The following is a 23,488-nucleotide window of genomic DNA, read 5'->3' as shown; positions in this document are numbered from 1 at the left end:
ATGGCACATAACCGTAATAAAACTGTTTGAAGAAATCATCTTGAGTAAATGGTGGAGGCCGATATCAAGAAGTGCACAAATCAACTGCACAGAAATACTTTCTTTGTGCTCTACAGTTATCTGTAAAAACCAGAAACACTCTCAGGGACAAAACCTCCGTGGAAAAAATATGTAATGAGACTGTCCCTTCAGATTACAGACAAATGTCAAACAAGTAGTGTAAGCCATTGTATTATTATATTCAAAGACCAGCGTTTAGACTTGTTATTCAAAGAATGACTATGCAGCATATTTCCATATGCATATTTGCTATTAACATTAGTTAGTTCTAGGAGAGTGACTAAATGAAACACAAAGGCATTTTACACCCTGCAAATCTGTTGTTAAAGAAGCAATATCAGTTCAAACTTTAAATCCTTATGGAATCCCCCCAGTGGACCTAGCGCTTGAAGTACTCGATCCTGTTCTGATCTGTGTGATGGTTGCTGAGCAGTGTGGTTGGACAGCTTTTCTTCACCTCCTACTCCCATTGTTGTTTGCCCACTCTGTTGCAAGCATATGGACTTTTAATTCGGACTGAGTGACAGCTACACAAAGTTGAGGGGTTCGTGATGGACCAGCACCAGGGCCGGTGCTACCACTAGGAAAAGTAGGAAGCCACCTAGGGCGCAGGCATGGTCCGGAGCACCAAGAGGGCAGTACAGCTTTAGCATTAATTGTATTTTCCCTGGGCCCCATCAGTTCACCAGAGGGGCCCAAGTGGCATGGAGCAGAGGAGGAAACTTTTGTTAATTTTGTGTGCAGGTGGCTAAAGTCACGCTGTGTTTTGCAATGCTGATCAGTGATGTCCGGCCACCTGCTCACAGCCTTTCACTAGCAGAGTGATTATCCCTTACTCCACTGGAGGACGATAGGCAAAGGCAAGGCTGTTGCCCAGCAGCTGCAGGTGGTTCAACAGAGAGGTGGCCAAGGGCATAGGCAGCAATGGGAACCCGGTGCAAAGGCAAGCTCACAATTTCTGTTTTCTAAAGGCACAGACAGAGACACTGACAGACATACATACAGCACCTTCTGTACTGTGTGATCATTATCATAATTACATAAGCACAGTGAGATGATTCCTGTTAGCTCCCATTTACACTTGTGTTTAAGGGACATTAAAAATGTATGGCTGAGCCACTTTACCATCCCCCAACCACTCCCCATTTTGCTGCAAAGGCACTGCCACCGTAGTAAGGCAACAGCGGTGGGGTGTTGTGTAAAACCCCTTGCAGCATAATGGGGAGTGATTGAGGGCACAGTAAAGTGTGGCTTAGCTGTCCCTCAAACACAAGTGTAAATAAGAACAGGAAGCATCTCATTTAGTGTGTGTAAGTCTGACAGGTTGATTGTCAGGTGTCAATGATCCAATAGCTGTGCAGCCTCCAGATCGCTTACACCCCCCCACCCCCCGTGCTCTGCCATGCTTCCCTGCACTCCCAAAAGTAGACCTTGGGACCTGGATGGTGGGTGCCACCAGTAGAAGGAAGGGAGTTCAGCAAACACCTTTTCACTGATCTCCCTTTCCTATTAATGATCCAGAAGCAGCGTGTAAAACATCACTTTAGTCCTGGTGTCACTGTCCCAGATAGGATTTGATGATGTTGGCCAGAGACCAAGTCGTCTCCTGCAAACTTCAGGCAATCCGTAAAGAAGAGGTATCCAGCCAATGAGCTGCTGTACAAGCCGTGCTTCCTTCCAGTTCTCCAGTCAGTTTCCATACGGAGCTAATGTTGGGAAGGATTAGCTCTGTGTGGAGTTTTGTTTTGAATTTTTATTTGAAGCTTTTTTTCTTTTTTTTTTGGAGGGGGGGTGCAATTAGGTGGTCTTGCCTAGGATGCAAAATAGTCTAGCGCCAGCCCTGACCAGCACACAGAGGAGAGGAGGTGGTAACAGTGGCTAGATGATGTTGGGGACTGGCTGAGAAGGGGACCTTGGCAGGTAGGACATCTTTTTTCTTCTAGAGGACTCTTTGCAGACACAGTGGCTTCATGGCTGCATTCAGGGGCTAACTCTGCTGGCTGCCCACTCAGTGTCTGAAGCAGCCTGCAAACATAGTAGCCCATTTACAGGCTGACTTTTTGCTCAGTGTCATCAGGACAATGATTGGTCTTTTGCAGTCATAGTAATATCTAGAGGCTTGTGTGATTGTGAGTGATGGTGCTCGCCATTCTTAACAACAAAATGACAGCAATACAAGCTACCAGTTATTACTCTGCCTGCAAAAGATCAATCACCGCCCTGATAACACTGAGCTCCTGGCTCCTGCAGACAGACAGCAAAATCCTGCATGAAAAATAGAAAATTTGATTAGAAGAGCATTTCTCTATAAAAAGATGCTCAGTGCTGTGCTGTAACTCTCCAATAGGAAGACTTGTAAATTGGGCTTCTGCCAGGGGTGAAAATTAAACCAGTAGAAACATAGAACAATAATTAATTTTCTTACTAAATGAAGACTTGGATCAGAACAGTGTCAAATGATCCATGCATTAGGTCCCCTGGGGGATTGCATAAGGATTTAAAAATGTTACCAATACTTCTTTAGGTGTATGTAAACAGTAAAATCAATCGTCTTTAATTTGCTCCCCACTGGTCTGTTAAATGTATAATTTAAATATGTATGTTATATATGTTCAATAAGTGCATAAAAAATACCTGTGATCCTGCCAGAAATTGTGTGAGCTGACAATGTCCTGTGTTCCCTGTTTACGGTGACTGTTGTTCCCAGCTATCTCTCTCAACTACCTCAAGACCACTTTCCCGAAGGAGAGGGGGTGTTCTGTGGTACTAACATGCACCCTGTCCAAGGGTGGTAACAGTATTCCTCCATAGACACCTTTCAAGTTTTTCTACTCTTCTGAGCAGGGGCGGACTGACCATTGGGAAACTCGGGCACTGCCCGAGGGCCCGGGGTCAGTAGGGGGCCCTATGAGATGCCCCTGGTACCTTTTTCATAGGCTTTTTTGAGTTTGGGCAAGGACACAGGGGCCCCATGATCCCCTATTGCCCGGGGGCCCAATAAGTTGTCAGCCCGCCCCTGCTTCTGAGCTATAGTCATATGAAAAAGTAAGTACATAGAAATTGTTGATCTTTTCAACATATTTGGACAGGCAACATTAAATTTTCATCCAAACAGTACCTTCAGATAAGGGTGATATACTGTAACACATGATACGTAAAATTTAAATGGTCAATAATTTCCTTACCATCTACACTCTGCTATTTAAGAGTTGTATCATCCATGAAATATTAGGGGGTAATAATATCTACTTCATTTTGGGTATTCATTTCAAGACAATATTGCACCACTGTTGTCTAGATTTTAAGATTAAAGTAAAACTTGGAGTAAGCTATCTCTTTCTTTGGTAGGCCATGTTAACTTACTCAAGATGATTTTTGTGGCCCACAGACAAATTGCCCTTAGGTGGACCTCCCAATATCCGCCTACGTTGAGTTGTATCATCCATGAAATATTAGGGGGTAATAATATCTACTTCATTTTGGGTATTCATTTCAAAACAATATTGCACCACTGTTGTCTAGATTTTAAGATTAAAGTAAAACTTGGAGTAAGCTATCTCTTTCTTTGGTAGGCCATGTTAACTTACTCAAGATGATTTGGATGCCCCTACTATATTTTTTATATAATTCCCCTGTTTGGATACCTTTACCGATTTTTATTAAGATCAATAGCATATTCGGGGATTTAATTTGGATAAAGAAGGCCCCCCTTTATAATTAGAGACACTACAATATCCCATTGATGCTGGAGGATTAGCAGTACCTAACCCTATATTTTGTGTGGCTCAATTGCAGTCCCTTGGTGGGAAACTGAGAGACCTCCCAGGGCTGCTTGCCAACTGTTTTCCCATATGTTTAAGGGGATGGCCACCATTGCATGTCCTGGAAGGGGCATTGAGGGGTGTTTCATAAACTGCCATGCCTACAATAGCGTTAATGTGCAAGGTGTGGGAGGATACTAAGAAAATGATTGGAATCTCTAATTCCACTGAATATACTATAATATGGAGAAATGATAAGCTTCCTGAACATTTTGTTCTTCAGGGCTTTCAGAGATGGGAAAGAGCAAGGGTTTTCCATATTAGTACAACATTATGATAATGGAACGCTCAAAACGTTTGAGCAATTGAGGATAGAGTTTTTTTACATCAAAGGTGGTTTTATTAGTTTCTTCAACTTCGTCATGCGTTTCTAGCTCAATTCTCTTCTACAGAAGTGCTTTTTTTCCCCCACCCTGATGCTGGACAGAATAGTTCAAGCAACATCAACTAAGGGACTCTTTTCGGACATCTATTCAGATTTATTAAAGACCTTTTTATTGAAGTTCCTGGTTCTGTGTAAAGCAGGATGGGAACAGGATATTGGGTCCATTTCAGAGGAAATCTGGGGGAAGATTCTTCAGTCTCTCCCTTTGGTGTCTCTTTCTTCATCACACAGATTAACACAGATTTTTATTCTCCATGGGGTGTATAGAACCCCTGAATTTCTCCACACCAGAGGTCTTAAGTCTGACCCAGCTTGTGCTAAATGTGGTAATTTTGGTACTCTAATACATCTTTTGTGGTTGTGTCCTAAACTCCAGAGATACTGGGAGGAGGTGGTTGTAACGCTTAATGGGCTTTTGGATGTGAATATTCCTGTTGAACCACTCACTTGTTTATTGGGCTATGTAGATTCTTTGTTATACATGCCCCTGATGGTGACTACTATTCTGCGGGCACTTTTTGTGGCCCACAGACAAATTGCCCTTAGGTGGACCTCCCAATATCCGCCTACGTTGAGTTGTATCATCCATGAAATATTAGGGGGTAATAATATCTACTTCATTTTGGGTATTCATTTCAAAACAATATTGCACCACTGTTGTCTAGATTTTAAGATTAAAGTAAAACTTGGAGTAAGCTATCTCTTTCTTTGGTAGGCCATGTTAACTTACTCAAGATGATTTGGATGCCCCTACTATATTTTTTATATAATTCCCCTGTTTGGATACCTTTACCGATTTTTATTAAGATCAATAGCATATTCGGGGATTTAATTTGGATAAAGAAGGCCCCCCTTTATAATTAGAGACACTACAATATCCCATTGATGCTGGAGGATTAGCAGTACCTAACCCTATATTTTGTGTGGCTCAATTGCAGTCCCTTGGTGGGAAACTGAGAGACCTCCCAGGGCTGCTTGCCAACTGTTTTCCCATATGTTTAAGGGGATGGCCACCATTGCATGTCCTGGAAGGGGCATTGAGGGGTGTTTCATAAACTGCCATGCCTACAATAGCGTTAATGTGCAAGGTGTGGGAGGATACTAAGAAAATGATTGGAATCTCTAATTCCACTGAATATACTATAATATGGAGAAATGATAAGCTTCCTGAACATTTTGTTCTTCAGGGCTTTCAGAGATGGGAAAGAGCAAGGGTTTTCCATATTAGTACAACATTATGATAATGGAACGCTCAAAACGTTTGAGCAATTGAGGATAGAGTTTTTTTACATCAAAGGTGGTTTTATTAGTTTCTTCAACTTCGTCATGCGTTTCTAGCTCAATTCTCTTCTACAGTAGTGCTTTTTTTCCCCCACCCTGATGCTGGACAGAATAGTTCAAGCAACATCAACTAAGGGACTCTTTTCGGACATCTATTCAGATTTATTAAAGACCTTTTTATTGAAGTTCCTGGTTCTGTGTAAAGCAGGATGGGAACAGGATATTGGGTCCATTTCAGAGGAAATCTGGGGGAAGATTCTTCAGTCTCTCCCTTTGGTGTCTCTTTCTTCATCACACAGATTAACACAGATTTTTATTCTCCATGGGGTGTATAGAACCCCTGAATTTCTCCACACCAGAGGTCTTAAGTCTGACCCAGCTTGTGCTAAATGTGGTAATTTTGGTACTCTAATACATCTTTTGTGGTGGTGTCCTAAACTCCAGAGATACTGGGAGGAGGTGGTTGTAACGCTTAATGGGCTTTTGGATGTGAATATTCCTGTTGAACCACTCACTTGTTTATTGGGCTATGTAGATTCTTTGTTATACATGCCCCTGATGGTGACTACTATTCTGCGGGCACTTTTTGTGGCCCACAGACAAATTGCCCTTAGGTGGACCTCCCAATATCCGCCTACGTTATCTACCTGGATTTTTTATCTCAACAAGCTTATCTCCTTTGAAAAACATACATTATTTTTTAAGAAATTCAATGAGTAATGAGTAGGTTTATTATGTATTTTTAATTTTTTTTTTTTTGTTTCAGACACTGGTGTCTACGCTTGGGGAAATACGATATTTTTGTTCCCATATACATTATGTTTCAATTATTAGTTATAGATATGGTCATTTTATGGCTGTAGCTCTCCATTAATATATTATTATGTTTTAAAGATGTTATGATAGTTGGGTGGGATATTTCCTCTCCTTTTTTTGTCATTTTCTTTTTGTTTTCTTTTGTTTGTTTTTTGTTTTGTTTTGTAAAGCCCTGCGTGGTGAGTATTGCATGTATGGTTTGTTGGTGTTTGTTTTTTATGATGAAAGGAGAAAAAATAGATTAAAAAAAAGAAGATATGATTGGGTTGGTTGGCCTGTTTTGTGGTCCCAGTTGCCCCTAGTGGCCCTTCTGTTTATGTGAGCTGCCTGCCCGGTGTAAATGCACATTACACCACCAACTTTATATCATCTTGTAGAAATAGATTAATTCTGGGTAGAAATGCACAGATTTTAGGGAGCAGACTTTCACCTCTTAGTTCCAGGAGTCAATCTCAGACAAACTAACTTACTATAAATGAGAAAGCCAATATGCATATTTCATAGTTAAACCTACTGAACTCTAACAGTTTAAAGGAGAACTCCAATCTATTTTTATATGCAAATTTTTGATAAGAAGACTTTGTTGTCTAGCAGCTGCTATTGATATTTGGTTATCTTTACACCCTTCTATGCTTTATTCTTGCATATATTGTTCTATGTAACTTTTGAATAAATAAAGGTGTTAAAACATAAAGTAAGGAAAGAGGGGGAAGAAAAACCAGAAAACAATTAAATGGTATATTCATTCTCAGAATCTTAAGTAATGAAATAGCAGATTCGTCAAGTGAAAAAAATAAAACTGACCATTCATGGATCAAAATTTGTTTGCTTCTACAGAGACATGCCAAATTTCAATCCATGTATGTGCTAGCTGGTTGTACATAAGTCGATCTATTGATCAACTTGTGTACAACCAGCCTGTTGGGTTTTTTGCAAACAATCAGTGCCACCGGCTACAGCTGACAACACTTATTATTGTATTCTGCCAGCCTGGAATGCTTATCGCTAGAAAAATACATCAGCTCAGCAAGAGTGGTTCACTGGTTTATTTTTTTTTTCATTCAACTCACTTGTTAAATGAGAAAAAAATTAATCATGTAAGGCCTGCCTAAGTATTTACCACCACTTCAATCTTATGAAATTGTATCAGGTCTCCCAGGTTAGGTGGTAAAGATTAGAGCTCCCTTGGCGAGTAGTCAAGTGGAACCTGTTCTATTTAAACCTTTCTGGTGTTCTTTTTATTATTGATGTTTGTGGTATCATGACATGGTCAAACAAGCTCTCTAAGGCCCTCAGAAAGAAAGTTGTGGATGCCAATAAGTCTGGCAAGGAATTTAAAAAGGTTCCCAAATTATTTGAAACCAATCATTTCACTATAAGCAAAAATATCCTCCTAGTGGAGTAGATTTCCAATGACTGCTAACATGTCCAGGCTTTGCTGGCTCATCAAAGTTAACCCAAGAGATGACTATTTGATGCTGAAAATATCTCCAAGACTCATTACAGGATCTGTAGATAACTATTACAACAGTTGGTGTCAAAGTGTATGCATCTACACTTAGGAAAAGATTGCACCAATTTTCACCTGATTAAAAGGTGTGCCAGAAAAAGTCTTTGATGTCCAAAAGGAACATAAGAGCAAAACTACAGTATCCCATTGAATGCTAGAACAATATGTTGTGGAATGATAAACCAAATATAGAGTTGTTTGGCCACAGTAACAGTAGACATGTTTGAGGCAAAGCGAAGACAGCATCTCAGGAGGAGAACTTCTTAGCACATGTGACGCATGGTAGTGGAAATATTATGGTTTGGGATTTCCTTGCTGCTTTAGGGACTGGGAAGCTTGCCATTATCAAGTCAACTGTGAATTCTGTATCGTATCTAAAAGGTAAAGTGGAAATGGATCTTTCAACATAATAGTGATCCGAAGCACACTTGAAAATTCACAAAAAAGGCTCAAAAAGATGAAATTAAAGGCACGGTAACATTACTACATGCACCTTGTGTTTCCACCTGCATAAGACTTGCATTGACCAGGTAGTTTCATGATGTAATTTGTTGCCTTGTACACACAGCATATAATAGAGGAAATCTTTAACATTCCTCTGTCAGCAATTTCAATTTGGGTCAGTATGGCACTGCACAGGTTAATGTATGGCCTATGTCTGTAGTGTGAGACCTGACACTTTCTGGGAAGAAAACTATATATCCCACAATCCCTGTGTCTGTTGGTTTAGTGTTTGTATGCCTGGTTGAGAACTGCACAGTTATTAGGTCCCACATAGGCACAAGCAGGCAAAGCATTCACAGACACACAGGGACTTACGTTTTCCACAGTACTCTTTTACATCTATTGGAATTTTAAATAAACGATTGCAAAGACTAATTGTCTTTGTGTTTTTAATGAAAGTGTTACTAAACAGTAAAATCAGTCTGTATATGCAGTAAAGCATGTTTGTTATACTCACTGTGGAACCTAAGGGGTTAATCCTCTGCATTCTGTAAAAAGGCAGTTTGATCCTGACTTCTCTGATCCTCCTCTTCTTCCAATGTCCCCCTCTTAGCTCCTGATAAGACATATTGTGTGGAGTCACTCTGCACATGCACAGTCTGGTGTGTATTGCTAGAGAGGTTTTTTTTTTTTCGTGTCACTGACATCCCCAGTGACACCAATACAGTGATCAGTGCTAATAAAAAGCACTGACACTGTACTATTGGCACTGGGCAGGAAAGGGTTAACATCAGGGGCGATCAAAGGGTTAACTGTGTGTTGTTTTACTGTGTGAGTTATGTATGCTTTACACTGTAAGCACACTGCTTTGTATGGCTGTGTTATGAAGAGCCATACAAAGCAGAGTGCAGCAGCTAACAGGGGAGAGATCTGTATTGTTTACATACAGGTCTCTCCCCCGTCGGTAATACTCAGAGATCGCCAGGTGCCAGCTGGGAATCACCGGTGATTGACAGTGCGGCACGGGTAGGGCCCCCTACCCGGAACTGCAAAATCACGTATATATACTTGATTTTGCAAACCTGTGCTGCCCTGTAGCAGTATTTCTGCTATAGGGCAGCACAAAAGCGGTTGATGTAAGGGACACCAATGACAATGGTTTTTTAAAAGGCATTGTGGATTTTCTAGAGAAAGTAGTTTATTGATAGTAGTAGCTTTTCCTTTGTGACAATTTCTAATTGAACACAACAATTGGTGATAAGTCCTTCCTCTCACTCCTTAGCCGTGTATGTAATTTTGGTTTGGTTATACAGGCTATGCATATATTTTCTAATTTGTTAAGTGGGTGCACACTAAGTATTGTTTAAAGTGATTCTGAAGGTTAATTTTGTATTTTTTTGTTTTTTTGTAAAATAACAAACATGTCTATATTTACCTATTGTATGCAGTGGTTTTGCACAGAGCAGGCCGGATCCTCCTCTTCTCGGGTCCCCCACAGGCTTTCCTGGCACCTCCTGTCTGTAGGGTGCCCCCACAGCAAGCAGCTTGCTATGGGGCACCCGCTGCTCTGTGTGTCCATTCACACGCGTGGCTGCGGCTTGGCACCGCCCACTCTCTTTCCTCACTGGCTGACTGGGTATGATTGACAGCAGCGGAAGCCAATGGCTCCCACTTGCTGTCTCGGCCAATGAGGAGGCAGAGACCCGGGACAGGCGAGGCTGTCCTTCACATCGCTGGATCTCAATGTGGCTCAGGTAAGTATTAGGGGGGCTGGGGGGAGCTGCTGCACACAGAAGATTTTTTATCTTCATGCATAGAATGCTTGAAGGTAAAAAACCTTCAGCCTTTACAACCACTTTAAGTATTTTGCTTACAGCTATTTTTTTACCTATCACAGTACTCCCCACTAACAATGCCTTTGCTTTGCTTTTCTCTACAGAAAGATGGCACCATTTTGTTCTAGCATCATCCAGGGTCACTTTGGTTGAGCTGGTTCAACTAAATCCTGGTGCCTGTGCAATTCACAAATGCCCAACACAAATCAGTCTCTGCTGTAGTCTTTCAACTTGTGCCTTCCTACAAAGTTACGATTTTGCAGTCTGGGGAAAGGGAAACTAATGCAGGCCATACATGGGTTGAATTTAGAATGATTTTTCGTCCGAAAATCGAAAACATTGTTTGCTTGGTAATCAGATGGTGCCATCAATGATTTCGAAAATGGGCCGACCAAGTCATAAAGTTCACCCCATATAACAGGGGAAACTTCTGTTCCTTCCAGGTCACAGCTCATGCGCATATTCTTTTCGGAAAAAACGATCGTACGATTTGACCATCATTGAGTCGAAAATCGGTCGTTTTTCACGAATTTTCCAACATGCTCGATCACCGAAAAGGGGAGGAACCACGAAAATCAGCCGGTACCATTGACCCACTAACAGAGCAAAAATCACCCGATTGTTCTTAGGTCCGATTTTCACCAAAAAAGTGGTTGAATTTCGACCCATGTATGGCCGGCATAAGGCTATGTTTACACCTATGCAGGTTGCGTTTGAGCCGTTTCTGCATTCCATTTTGTGTTGCATTTTTGTGTAGGGCGGGTTTAATTTTTTGCTATTTTTCTTATTGCTAGGCAGATTTAAAACGCAAAATGCCTCAAAAATGTGGCAAAAACACAATAAAAATGCAGCAAAAACGCAATACATGATTTTCTGCAGCGTTTCCATTGAAGTCCATAGAAACAAAAACGCAACTTTTTGCGTTAAAAAAGTCCCTTACCCTTTGCAAAAAACGCTCCAGGGGAAAACTCGGAGATGTGAACCTGTCCCATAGAAAATCATGTTAAATGGACTGTACTGTATTTATAGGTAAAGTTGGTCCAGGGAATATCTGATTGCCTCTCGGGGGATCAGGAAGGAATTTTTGTCCCTGCAGGAGCAAATTGGATCGTGCTTTGCTGGGGTTTTTGCCTTCCTCTGGATCAACTGTGAGTGTAGAATTGTAACTTTTTTTTTTCTATGGTTGAACTGGATGGACTTTTGTCATTTTTCAGCCAGACTAACTATGTAACTGTGTTTCTGCAAAATGCTGCAGCAGGGGCGGACTGACCATTTGGAAACTCGGGCACTGCCCGAGGGCCCGGGGTCAGTAGGAGGCCACATGAGATGCCCCTGGTACATTTTTCATAGGCTATTTTGAGTTTGGGCAAGGACACAGGGGCCCCATGATCCCCTATTGCCCGGGGGCCCAATGAGTTGTCAATCCACCCCTTAGTTGTGAACCTAGGGTAAGGGATTGCTTACTCCTGCCTGGAGCAGAGAGACATGTTAAGGGCATCATTTGTATGGTCACTTGACTGAAGCTCAGGGACTGCATTTAATGATAAAAGGAGGCATTTTTTGGGAAAGGATAGTGTTTCTGTAGTTTTTGGCATATCAAAAATGTATTCACGCAGACTAGTAAGGTTACTGAAAAATCCATTTTAAGGTTAGACTGGTAAGCACATGAAAACGTGACTAGTGTGCCACCTGCTGGCAGGAAAATGTACAATGAAACAATTATGTGAAATATTAGATATTCATTTAAGAAATGTAAAATGAATGTTACTTTTTAATTTTTTTTTCTTTAACTTAATAAAAAATACATATAAAATGCTAGATATTTCCCTCAAGAATGTAGGATGTTTGTATAGAACAAACTGCTGCTTCCCCTATCTTCATGATATTACTCCTTAGGTCTATAAACCATATATCACTATAGAGTCTGTATTGTTATTTATCACTTGTGTTGATTTCTGCCTTGGAGAAATGTGTGCAAGATAAACATGTTTTAAGAAGGAAAGACGGATCATTTCTCCCTCAGTGATCGATTGCCTCCTAATGTAGAGAGACCCTGCTGAACCTGCAAAGATAATACCTTGTTCCTTTTACAAGGTTTAAACTAGAGAGAGAAAAAAAGAAGGAGCCCATAGAAAATGTAGGTCAGGACCAAAGATTGTAACACAGGATGTGAGCTGGTGCTCAGGGGATACTGGTAAAGAGATAATTGGGAAAATAAAGTTGCAGCAGGTTTCATTTTTGTTCAGAAAAAAAAAGATGTACCAGCATATCTCACAACGTTGAGTTTTCACAGTAGTCAGGGGCAATACGACTGCAGCCTGCTTCGGTATTTGCTGACACTTTATAATGTGTACATAACCAGAAAGATTTGTCTGAAGACTTAGATACATTAACAGCTATATCATTTATTTATGTGATTTTATTCCTTTGTGATGCACATCTATTACCAATGCATTCAATGAGAAAACTATTTTCTTTATGTTTTTATATGTTTAGTATATTGTGTAGGATTATTCTTAAAACAGAAAACATTTTTTATTGATCTGTCGTATTCTATATCTTAACCGATGTGCCTAATTTTACGGGATTGGTCTGCATCAGTCAGTCTTCATATATCGGGCATTACATCTGGGTCCAGATTACAAACCTATTACAACATCGTTGAAATCTACAGTATTATTCCTATTTTTGCATACTACTATGATAAGGGCTAGTATAACTACATTCTACATCTAAAATATAGTCATGTGAAAAACTAAGTACACTCCATGGAAATGTTTGACTTTTTCTACATATTTGAACAAACAGTAGTTCTTTATTCAAACACTGCCTAAAACGGTGATATACTTAAAGTGGAGCTCCACCCAAAATGGGAAATTCGGCTTTAAGCTCCCCATTAAGGATTGGCACCTGTGGGGGGCGGGGGGGAGCAGGTACCCGAATTTGGCAGGTACCCGAATTTGGCAGGTACCCACTCCCACTTCCGGTCCGATCGCCTAGGAAGGTGTCCTCCCTCCCTGTAGTCTTTTGGGACAGGATAAGGATCTGTATTTTCAGCCATGGGACTCAAAATCTCATTGAACTCAACTGAACATAACTGTCACTTTTTTTTAAATAAGGACCCAGAAGACTACAGGACCATTCATGAAGCGCAGCGCTACTTGCGCATGCACAGTGGGTACCTGGCTGTGAAGCCGCAAGCTCTCACAGCCGGGTGCTCACACTGAAGATGCCGGCCTCCTGGAATCCAGGACGGCCGGTGAAACGGGCTGCGGGGGACACACAGTGGGACCGAGGGACAGGTAAGTGGCTGTTTTTTAAAAGTCAGCAGCTACAGTTTTTGTAGCTGGTGACTTTTATTTTTTGACAGAGTGAGTGGAACTCCGCTTTAAAGTGTTACTAAACCCAGGACCCTGCATTCACTATATCTGGTCTCCCAAAGTACACAGAATGTGGAAATACAATTATTTTACTAAATATAAACTGCTAAATACCTTTTCTCATCAGCGGTTAGAGCAGTCTTATGGCTTTTATCGGTGTTCAGCCAAGCACTAGCTAAAGCTTGTAGGAGTTTTCTTTCTGCTCTAGGAGGATGCAAAACCCCTGATCTCCATCTGGGCAGTGCTGACTGGCCCTGTGCTGATCACATGTACTCGCCCAAGAAAAAAAAAGCCTCTCCAGCAATACACACCAAACTGAGCATGTGCAAATTCAGTCTGTCTTATCAGGAGATAAGAGCTGGTTGCTTAAACAAGGGGAGGAACAGAGCAATCAGGATCAAATGGCCTTTTTACACAATGCAGAGGATTAACCCCTTAGGTTCAACAGTGAGTATAACAAGCATGCTTTACTGCATATACAGACTGATTTTACTGTTGTGGGTTTAGTAATCCTTTAATATAAACCGTGATGGTGGCAAAACAATAAAATGGCAGTCATTCTGCAGTTCAAAGTGTGTAATGGAGATAGACCCCTCCAGTAACATGAGTACATCTCCCACTCTTCATAGAGGCTGACTGACAGTGTAGTCTCAATGCTGGAAATTTTACACACGGATAAGAATCTTTATTTTCAGCAGTGTGACTGTAATTTTCAAAATTCATTTTACACAAGGATAAGGATCTGTATTTTCAGCCATGGGACTCAAAATCTCATTGAACTCAACTGAACATAACTGTCACTTTTTTAAATAAGGACCATTTCCTGGTGTTTATCCTTGTGAACTGAGCTTCCATGTTATTCCTTTTAAGTATTTTGCAGCAAAAATCCCCTCCTGTTATGTGACTATATCCTTTGTAGTGTTTCCAGCTTCTAGCCTTGAAATAGAAGCAGACTAGCATAAACATGTGACTTTATGTTAGAAGATATGTTTATGGTACTTTCACAAATTTTTAAAAATATTTAATTTTTATAAATGGATAAATGCATGTACCAGAATTTCCTCTGCCGAACAGTGTATTCTAGTGTTATTACCTCTGCTTTAAAGTGATTGTAAACCCTCACCTTGTAAAACAGCCCATTACGTTTAAAATAGTTTAACAAGCAAAACATTTGTGTATAGATATAAAAAAATAGACAAAAAAGTATAAATACATTTTCCCTTTTTTTATAAGTGATCACATTCCCTCTGTATTCAGCTGCATAAGAGGAGAAGGTCAGCTAGAGAACTGACCATGATGTGTACTCCAGCCTAGTGTGGTCAGTTTTTAATAGGAAAGCAAAGGGATTGACTGTCAGGAACACCAGGGATTTCACACAAAGGAAGTTATACAAAAGGAACTTTTTCATACAAGTACATGGTACAGCAGCCACATATCAGAAATACGAAATACTGGAATTACATATTCTTTAAATTGAAAACTAAACCTTTGTATGAATAACATCTGCATATTATTAGGTTAGAAAGAATCAAAATGACTTGACCTGCAGCACATGTAAGTGGTTTATCCATATAAGTGCACATTTCAGTATTGTGCATGATACTTTTTTATTATATGCACTAACAATTAAAATTCAGGACATGCTTTTGGGGTCTACCCAGTTCTTTTTGGTCCAAGCAGTACTGGACCCCTGGAAACATTTCCTACAAAATGAAATGTTGAAGTCAATAAAAAGGATCACATACATTATTCAACTTTGCTGGTATACCTGTACCCATATGGAAGAAAAATATATTTGAAATATATTTTAAAAATATTCTTCCCAAATATATTGACATATATTTGAAATGCTACAATTTTGCCCACATTCAATATATTTCAATATATATATATATATATATATATATATATACTGCATGTTGAAATTCATTTTTATTACAAGATATATGAAAAATATTTTTAAAAATACATTTCAAATATACTGTATGTCTTTAAAAATACAAATCTAGTGGAATGCATTTACAAATATATGTAAAAAAAATGTTAAAATTACTTTTTTATATGTTAAATAAAAATCTGAAGAATATATTTAAAAAATATATATTTTCAAAAATATTTTTCATATATTTTGTAATAGAAGAAACACATCTCAACATGCAGTATATATATATATATATATATATATATATATATATATTGAAATATATTGAATATGGCTAAAATTGTAGCATTTCAAAAATATGTCAATATATTTAGGAAGAATTTTTCAAAAGTATATTTCAAAAATATTTTTCTTCCATATGGGTAAGTACACTGATACAGCTATAATTACCTATGCAGAATGGAAGATACTGTCTATAGTTACATGAAGAAGCAGTTGGCTATTTGGATTATAAGGAAAACACAGGTCAACGGGAACAATTTCTCTTGGACTTTGAAGAAGGGTGTAGCCCCTCAAAAGCTTGACAAATGGACTGTTAATACTAAAATAAACCTGCAGCATCAAACACAGGCAGAGGTGGTAGATGGAGTCCTTTATGATACTGTGCGGCCCTTGTCAAAGAGTACCCTTACACTCTATCTGGTCATAGCACTTGCAATGCTCACCAGAATCCACATTTAACATGTGTATGAAGCATTAGCAGATTTGATATGTGTATGAAGAATTAATTTGGTGCAAAGAGGACTGTTTCTAGCAAAAGAGGAAGAATTTATCCCAGGCAATGTGAGACAATGGTATTATCACTATGCCTCTTGGATCCTGAACTGTATCCTGCTTTTGAAAATAGTGAGAAAACATCAGGAACAGTACCACCACTCTGTTTTTTTCTGTCTCCACACCACTCATTGTCCCCATGTTTGGAGCTGGTATAGTAGGATGAGATATTAAACAAATTGGCCAATGAAAATAATTTCTTGAATATAATGGTAAAGGCACATTTTATCAGAAAATTTGTTCATATTTCAGTTAGTGTGTTGACCCTTTAGTAGCCACTCCTGTCTGGACCTAGAGTTTTGAATGCAAGAAAACATTGTTAAACCCATCACCTGACTATATATAAAATTAGCTAGCGGAGGCCCTCTTTATATACACCAGCATACAGTTTCTCGGAAGATACTAGATTAGCATCCCATTTTTGGCAGCCATTTTTTTCTTAATTCATATGCATTCCTTTTTCCAAAGGTCCTTGGTCTGGTTGTGTGGCATCACAAGTCCACTTCCTCCTTGTGTGACATCATTGATCCTAATTTTCCTAAAGACTAAAAACATGGCACTGTTTCCTGGAACATTCTCCTGTAAACCCTGGTGCAGTGGTGTATTTTGGTTTTGTGCTGCCCTGGGCAACAAAAAAATTGGAGTCCCCCCCACCCCAGGGGAGAGAGCCTGGCATCAACCAACACCACCAATCTTACCCTCAACTTCCCCCCCCCCACCGTGGAGAGAGCCTGACTTTGACCAACAAACATTACCCCCAACCCCCACCTGAGAGAGCCTTCCACTAACATACAACCACCTCCACCCCCCCTTCCCAGGAAGAGAAAAAGACACTCGCCTTCACAGCTCCAGATATCCCTGGAAACAAGAGTCAGACTCTGCATACACCATCAAGCAGCCTGCAGTCTCTTTCAGATCCCACCTGGTCCATGTGCGGCATGTGCCCTTTCTTCCTGTGTGCTGCCCCCCGAAAATTGCCGCCCTAAGCAAATGCCTTGTTTGCCTTGTGGTAAATACGCCCCTGCCCTAGTGGCTTGATGACGCAGCCCAGAGAGCATTTTCTTGATGTCCTGGGCTCACAGAAAGTGGGTTGAATGATGCTGAGCATCATTCAACCTGGACTAGGGCCTGTACTGGAAGCAGAGCAGTAAGTCTGATGGGTACATCATCTAGGAGAAAGTGACTATTGCATTTTGAGCTGCAATTCTTTTCACTACTGCAGAGCAGTTGAGTTTTAATTTTTGCATTTTTTAAATTAAAACTGCAGTTTAGCTTTAGCAGTGTGAAAAACTTTGAAAGGTAAACACACTGCTGAAAAATCTATTAGAGACCCATAAGCTGTGTTTTACCTGCATTAATAATTGTATATTGTGATAATTGCATAATCACAATTTTCTGTTCACAAACATAAATTTCACAAAGGTGTGGATCTGTTATTGTTTCACTTGAAATGGATCTTACTTAGTGAGAGGCTCTATTTTATCTTATTTTATTGACATTTTCTGCTCTTCCTACTAGACACCTTATTGAATCTCACAGTTATATCATTCGTTAAAGATATTTATTATATTATTTATATATTATTATTTATTGTAAGAAGTGAAAACCTGTACAACTGCAGTAATCATTTTTTTAATTCCCTAGAGTATTAATGTCTGAAAACTGGTAGTAAAGTGATGTGTTTTACTTTAGCCATTCAATTTGTTGTGAGAAACACATTTTTTTAACAGTTTTCATAGCTCCATTAGTTTAGTAGGGCATTGCTAGTCTGAGGCTGACTAGCTCTGGATGAAATTGCAAGCATGTTACATACATACATACATACAGTAGATAACTCAAATATCTTGCTGTACCACAACAAAAAGAGATCTCAATGTGGCAAGTTTTACTGACAAGGTAAAAAAAGGGTACATTTTTGGATTTTAAAACTAGAGAAAAGAGGATTAGAACAAAAGTTGTGATGTTGCCCCTATTTACATATCATATTCTTTGTTTCATTTTTTCCAGAGAATAAAGGATGAAAAGAGATTAGTAACCATGGGCTGATTCTACACTTACACATCTATTTTTCTTTTTCCCAGTTTTAATAGTATTACTACAATTAAAATATTTTTGAGTATTATTGGCATTATAGAATGTAATGAGAATACAGAACAGTCCAAGTTACCCACAAAATAAGCAATAGTCATAAAGCAAACAATAAAAAGGCATTCCAATTTTGGAAAGGGAAGGCCAATGAGATAACCATCAACCAGAGCATTCTCTGCAAAAAAAAAAAAATTACATGTTCTCTGTGTGTTTGTATTGGTTTGATGTTAAAAACAATACTTGTAAGATAAGTAGCTTCTGTCTAAATTTCCAGTTGAATGCAGTTGTTTGTATCACTGCTGTGTTAGGTATATTACATTGTAGTTTACTCTGAATGTAGAACTATGACCTCCAATTACAAAAAGAAAGTGCTGCTTACTGTCATACCTTTGCAAATTCTCACAAGTACCTTATGATCCTGGCATTAAAGTCGACCTTATGTAGCTTCCTGTGATTGGATGATATTGCTACTGCACTGATCCTGAATACAGATCAGTGTTGTCAACTTCATGTAGGCTGGACCGGCTTGTACTACAGTAGGATGAGAAGATGTTGCAAGGGCATGGTTATCAGCACTGTCATTGTTGATTCAATCTCTGCTAAACTGGCCGATATTCTATCCATCTATGGCTGGATTAAGGCATGGTCTAATGGTATAAATGGCATTTTAACATTTTAAGCCACTGCAAAATATGATTCTAGGAGCATCTCCATAAATGTTTCTGATTAATCCATTATTCTGATCATCTCCTCTGTATAAAGCACTTATGGTCTTAAATTTTCCACTGTGCCCAATTGATAATGTTCAAATTCCGCTTGCTGTCATGTAGGACATGTGAAGACAATTTTAATGCTGTGTATACTTAACCTCTTCCCATCAGGCCCATGCCGATAAACAGCCGGATGGGAGCACTGCCGATGTGGGGTGACATTTCTAAACATCCCCTGCATTCATTGCTTGTGCGCACCCCCTGGGAGCGCGCAACACCGTGATCTGTGCCCACTGTGTCCACAGATGAACACAGATCACTGTACGGAACCTCTGTGTGAGGTCCAGATTCATGTGATCACTGATTGGCCAATCAGTGATCACATGAACAGTAGCAAACAAGATGTCACTTCCTGACATCATTGTTTACTACTTGTGAAATCTGTGAATGATCACAGAGGTCACATGGTACAAGGCTATTCACAACAGCCAATCACAGCTCTAACAGTATTTCTCAATGGCTGCAGGAATGCAGCCAGTGAGAAAGAAAAATTATTGTTTTTACAGCCGTTGTGGGTATAAAAGCAATCAGTGTAAAAAAAAAAAAAAATTCATCACCCCCTACAAGTAGTACTATGGTGACACTGTACTGCTAGGGTGAGAGTATGTAAAAAAAAACAAAAATAAAATAAAAATGTGAAATAAAATTTGAAAAATTCTAATATTTTTCTTTGTAAACTAATTTGGGTTTTTTTTATTTTTTAAATAAAAAAAATAGCTGAACACATTTTGGCCAAAATTTATGCAGAAAGATTATTTATTTGCAAAATTTTATAAGAAAAACACTTTTTTTTCCAAATTTTTGGTCTTTTTCATTTATATAGCAAAAAAATAAAAAATCCCAGTAGTGATTATAGAGCCCGAAAAGAAAGTTTTATTTGTCTCAAAAAATGCTAAAAATTTCATATGGGTATAGTGTTGCATGCCCGCCAATTGGCATTCAAAGTGCAATTGCACTGAAAGCTGAAAATTGGCCTGGACTGGAAGGGGGTGAAAGTGTCCGGATTAAACATTGGTTAGTTAATTATTGACATGCCAATAATCAAATTACATTTTCTGGTAGGGCACAGCAACAATTTTAAATGCCTTTAAATATACTGTATATCAAACAAATACAAAGCTAAACAAAAAATATAAGATTGATTATTTTACTGTTTTATTCAGGACTAGATACTTTATGTAGCAGAGGTAAAGTGACCCTTTTAACCAAGTAGTAAATGATATTCTGAAAATACCTAAAAACCTTTGCACTACTCAAGAATGCACAATAATATAGTAACTTAATTTGCAAATGCTATCATAATCTATATAGAAGTATGAACAATAGATTAAGATTAAGTACATTAACACATTTCTATCATTTCTTTTCCAGGCGCTAAGCTGCTCTTACTCATTACTTGCTGCATAATCTACATATTTAAAGTGGAATGTTGCCCGGAATCCTGCCTATGCTACAATGAACCGAAAATCACCTTCAGTTGTTCACAGCAAAGACTGACTGCCATCCCTTTATACATTCCAACACAGACTCAGCGTATTTTTCTTCACAATAACAAAATAACATTTGTAAGGGCAACTAGCTTCACCTCCTGCCAGAACCTTACTATTCTATGGATCCATTCAAACAATATCAGTCATATAGAGTCTGGAGCACTTTATGGATTAACAAAACTGGAAGAACTAGACATGAGTGACAACTATAACCTCAGATCTGTCGCTCCGCTCACATTTCGAGGTCTTGTTCACTTACATACTTTACACCTCAATCGCTGTGGTCTGCAGGACTTACCTCTTGGAATCTTCCAAGGCCTTTTCTCTTTGCAGTACCTCTATCTTCATGATAACAACCTTTATTTCTTGCATGATGAAACATTTGTGGATCTGGGGAACCTCACTTACTTATTTCTTCATGGTAACAAACTCAGTACCCTATCTGAAAATGTATTTAGTGGCCTCATAAATTTAGACAGATTACTGGTTCATCAAAACAGGCTGGATTATGTCCATCGCAGAACTTTTCATGATCTTAAGAAAGTAACAACTCTCTACTTGTTTAGTAACAACTTAACCATTCTCAAGGGAGAAATACTGTCACCTTTAGTCTCCCTTCAATATCTACGTTTAAATGCAAACCAGTGGATCTGTGACTGCAGAGCTAAATCCCTGTGGAACTGGTTGAAAGCATTCAAAGGCTCATCATCAGAGCTGGAGTGTTATGTTCCACCAAACCTTGCTGGGAAGGACCTTAAAAAACTAGTCATCACAGATCTTGATGGATGTGCCAATACTTCTTTCCATCAAATGAGAACAGGCCTATTTGGAGTCAAGGGCGAAGAGATTGCAGACAGCTGCTGTCAACCTCCAGTCGATAAATCCCTAATTACTGGAACAAATGCTAAGTCTGGCCCATCTTCTCATACGAGCAGAGTCTTGCCAAATATCCCAGTCAAAGACAAAGAAAATATTTCAAAGACAAAAATCATTGGTAATGCTGACCCTAAAAAAAACAAAACATATAAGCCTATTAATTACTCCCCTTTTGGAACATTCACAAGCAAAGTAGATAACTCTTTAACTAAGTTGAATCAAAATAATGTTTTTGATTCAGTTGAACCTTCCACCGTCCCAAACAAAAAGAGGATTCCCTGCTCAAAAAAAGTTAAGTCAAAATCACAGTGTCGAATGTACCAACCGGGAACCAACTCTGGATTACCGAATTTGCACACCATGGATCTTCTATATGTAACTCTGATTTTCATCCACCAGATGCACTTTTAAGCTCTCTATCACACTTTCTCTCTTTCTCTCTCTCTCTATATATATATAAATATTTTTGGTTTAAGGCAGTTTCAAAGAAAGACTATGAGTGACCTTAATAAATCGTTGCTACTATATACAAAAATGTGCATAAACAAATAGCTTCACAAAAGGTAATTGGTTATTTTTTTATGGTTGTGTACTTAAGAGTGCAGAAAGTGCAAAAATATTGCTTTATTCCTCATATATTTAAGGATATGTTCCTTTAAAGATTGAAAAGAAATGCTAAACCTGAATGTTTAGCCTTTATTTGTATTTAAAGTTGTACTTAAAAATGATTCAAAATGTACATTGCAAAGAAAATGCTGTTGTCTGCTCTGTTTATGACTTAGAGTTTATTGTAATTATTTCTGTCATTATGTTACTGGGTAGTATTTGTTGAAGAATGCTATCCATTTACTTAAACATTCTCCATGTATACACATATAGATATGCATTTTATTTTAACTGTGCCGAATTAAGTAAAAAATAAATCTGTTCTTTTTTTTCTGTGCCAAGTTTTATTTCAGTATAAAAAGGACATTGTTTTAATTTGAGGAGTCCTTGACACTTCTAAATATATTAGAATTGCACCTATATTTATTTTCCCTGTGGTGGGGAAGCAGCTAAAAATGTTGGGGTCCTATCGCTGGTTTTCAGTTCTCCTGGTTTTGAATGTAATAATTTAAAGAAAAAGGAAAAATGAAGAAAGGCCTTTAGCAGTCAGTTACTTTCCTAATTTCATCTAAACTGTTTGACTGGCTAACTTTCAATTTATTTTTCTTCAAGTGTTTTAAATTTGGGGTATGTGACACAAAGTTAGGGTAGTTTCTGAAATAAACAATCAACATGCATTGCAGCTTCCTGTTAAATGTCCAGAAAAGATACATTTTTGCCAGTGCAATATAATTGTATAGCTATCCATTTTTTTCACTGCAATACATGCAGTACATGCAGGGAATCCTGGTCCAATCTGGAAATATGAACCCAAATAAACATCAGAAAACTGCTAAAATTTGGGGGAACTAGTGTTCAATCTCAAACCAAAAACAATCATTACAAAAACAGTATTATAAAAAATTACAAATTCTAACAGGTCTATTTATAAAACATTCATTGCACAAATGTCATAAGCATGCATCAAGGCTGCACAAATGTTCCCCTGTATTTTCTCTGATACTAAAACTTCCTATGATCATCAGCTCCATCTAGTGACCAAATGCAGTCTGTTTTTGGATTGAGGTATTGTAGAAAAATGTACCACATTTTGATCATTAGATGGAGATGAAAATCATAGGTCAGCTGACACTTGTCCAACAAATATTTTATAAACACTCCCCTAAATGTACCTAATGCACATCTTTTGGGCCATTAAATACAAGTATTGCTCCAATTTTGTTAATAATATGTTGCATTCACCTTGCAATCAATTTTGACTAAATTACAAAATAGCTCACACGTCCCCAAAACAGCAGAGGTAAGGCTCTGTTCTTCTCTTCATCGGCCTTGTTGACTCCTCTGTAAATATAGCTATTTCGATTTTGATCATAATGTTGTTTACTTTTACTGTCAGTACTTTAAATGATT

The 23,488-nt window shown here is 38.6% G+C and overlaps 1 protein-coding gene across 1 annotated transcript in view; it reads left to right on the top strand.

Moving 5' to 3' along the window:
• Positions 1-22,411, top strand: part of LOC149449359 (reticulon-4 receptor-like) — a 258,679-nt gene extending 236,268 nt beyond the window's left edge. The window contains exon 3 of the mRNA XM_089693344.1: positions 20,478-22,411. Within this exon, the coding sequence (XP_089549470.1) occupies positions 20,478-21,883 (1,406 nt within the window). The 3' untranslated portion in view covers positions 21,884-22,411. The remainder of the gene's footprint in view (positions 1-20,477) is intronic.
• Positions 22,412-23,488: the final 1,077 nt, after the last annotated feature.

The sequence above is a fragment of the Staurois parvus genome, unplaced genomic scaffold, assembly GCF_062004578.1.
Source record: "Staurois parvus isolate SC_StPar_1 unplaced genomic scaffold, SC_StPar_1.0 ptg000626l, whole genome shotgun sequence".
Taxonomy (NCBI): Eukaryota; Metazoa; Chordata; class Amphibia; order Anura; family Ranidae; genus Staurois; species Staurois parvus.
The sequence above is the reverse complement of the archived record's forward strand: the minus strand, read 5'-3'. Positions and strand labels throughout refer to the sequence as shown.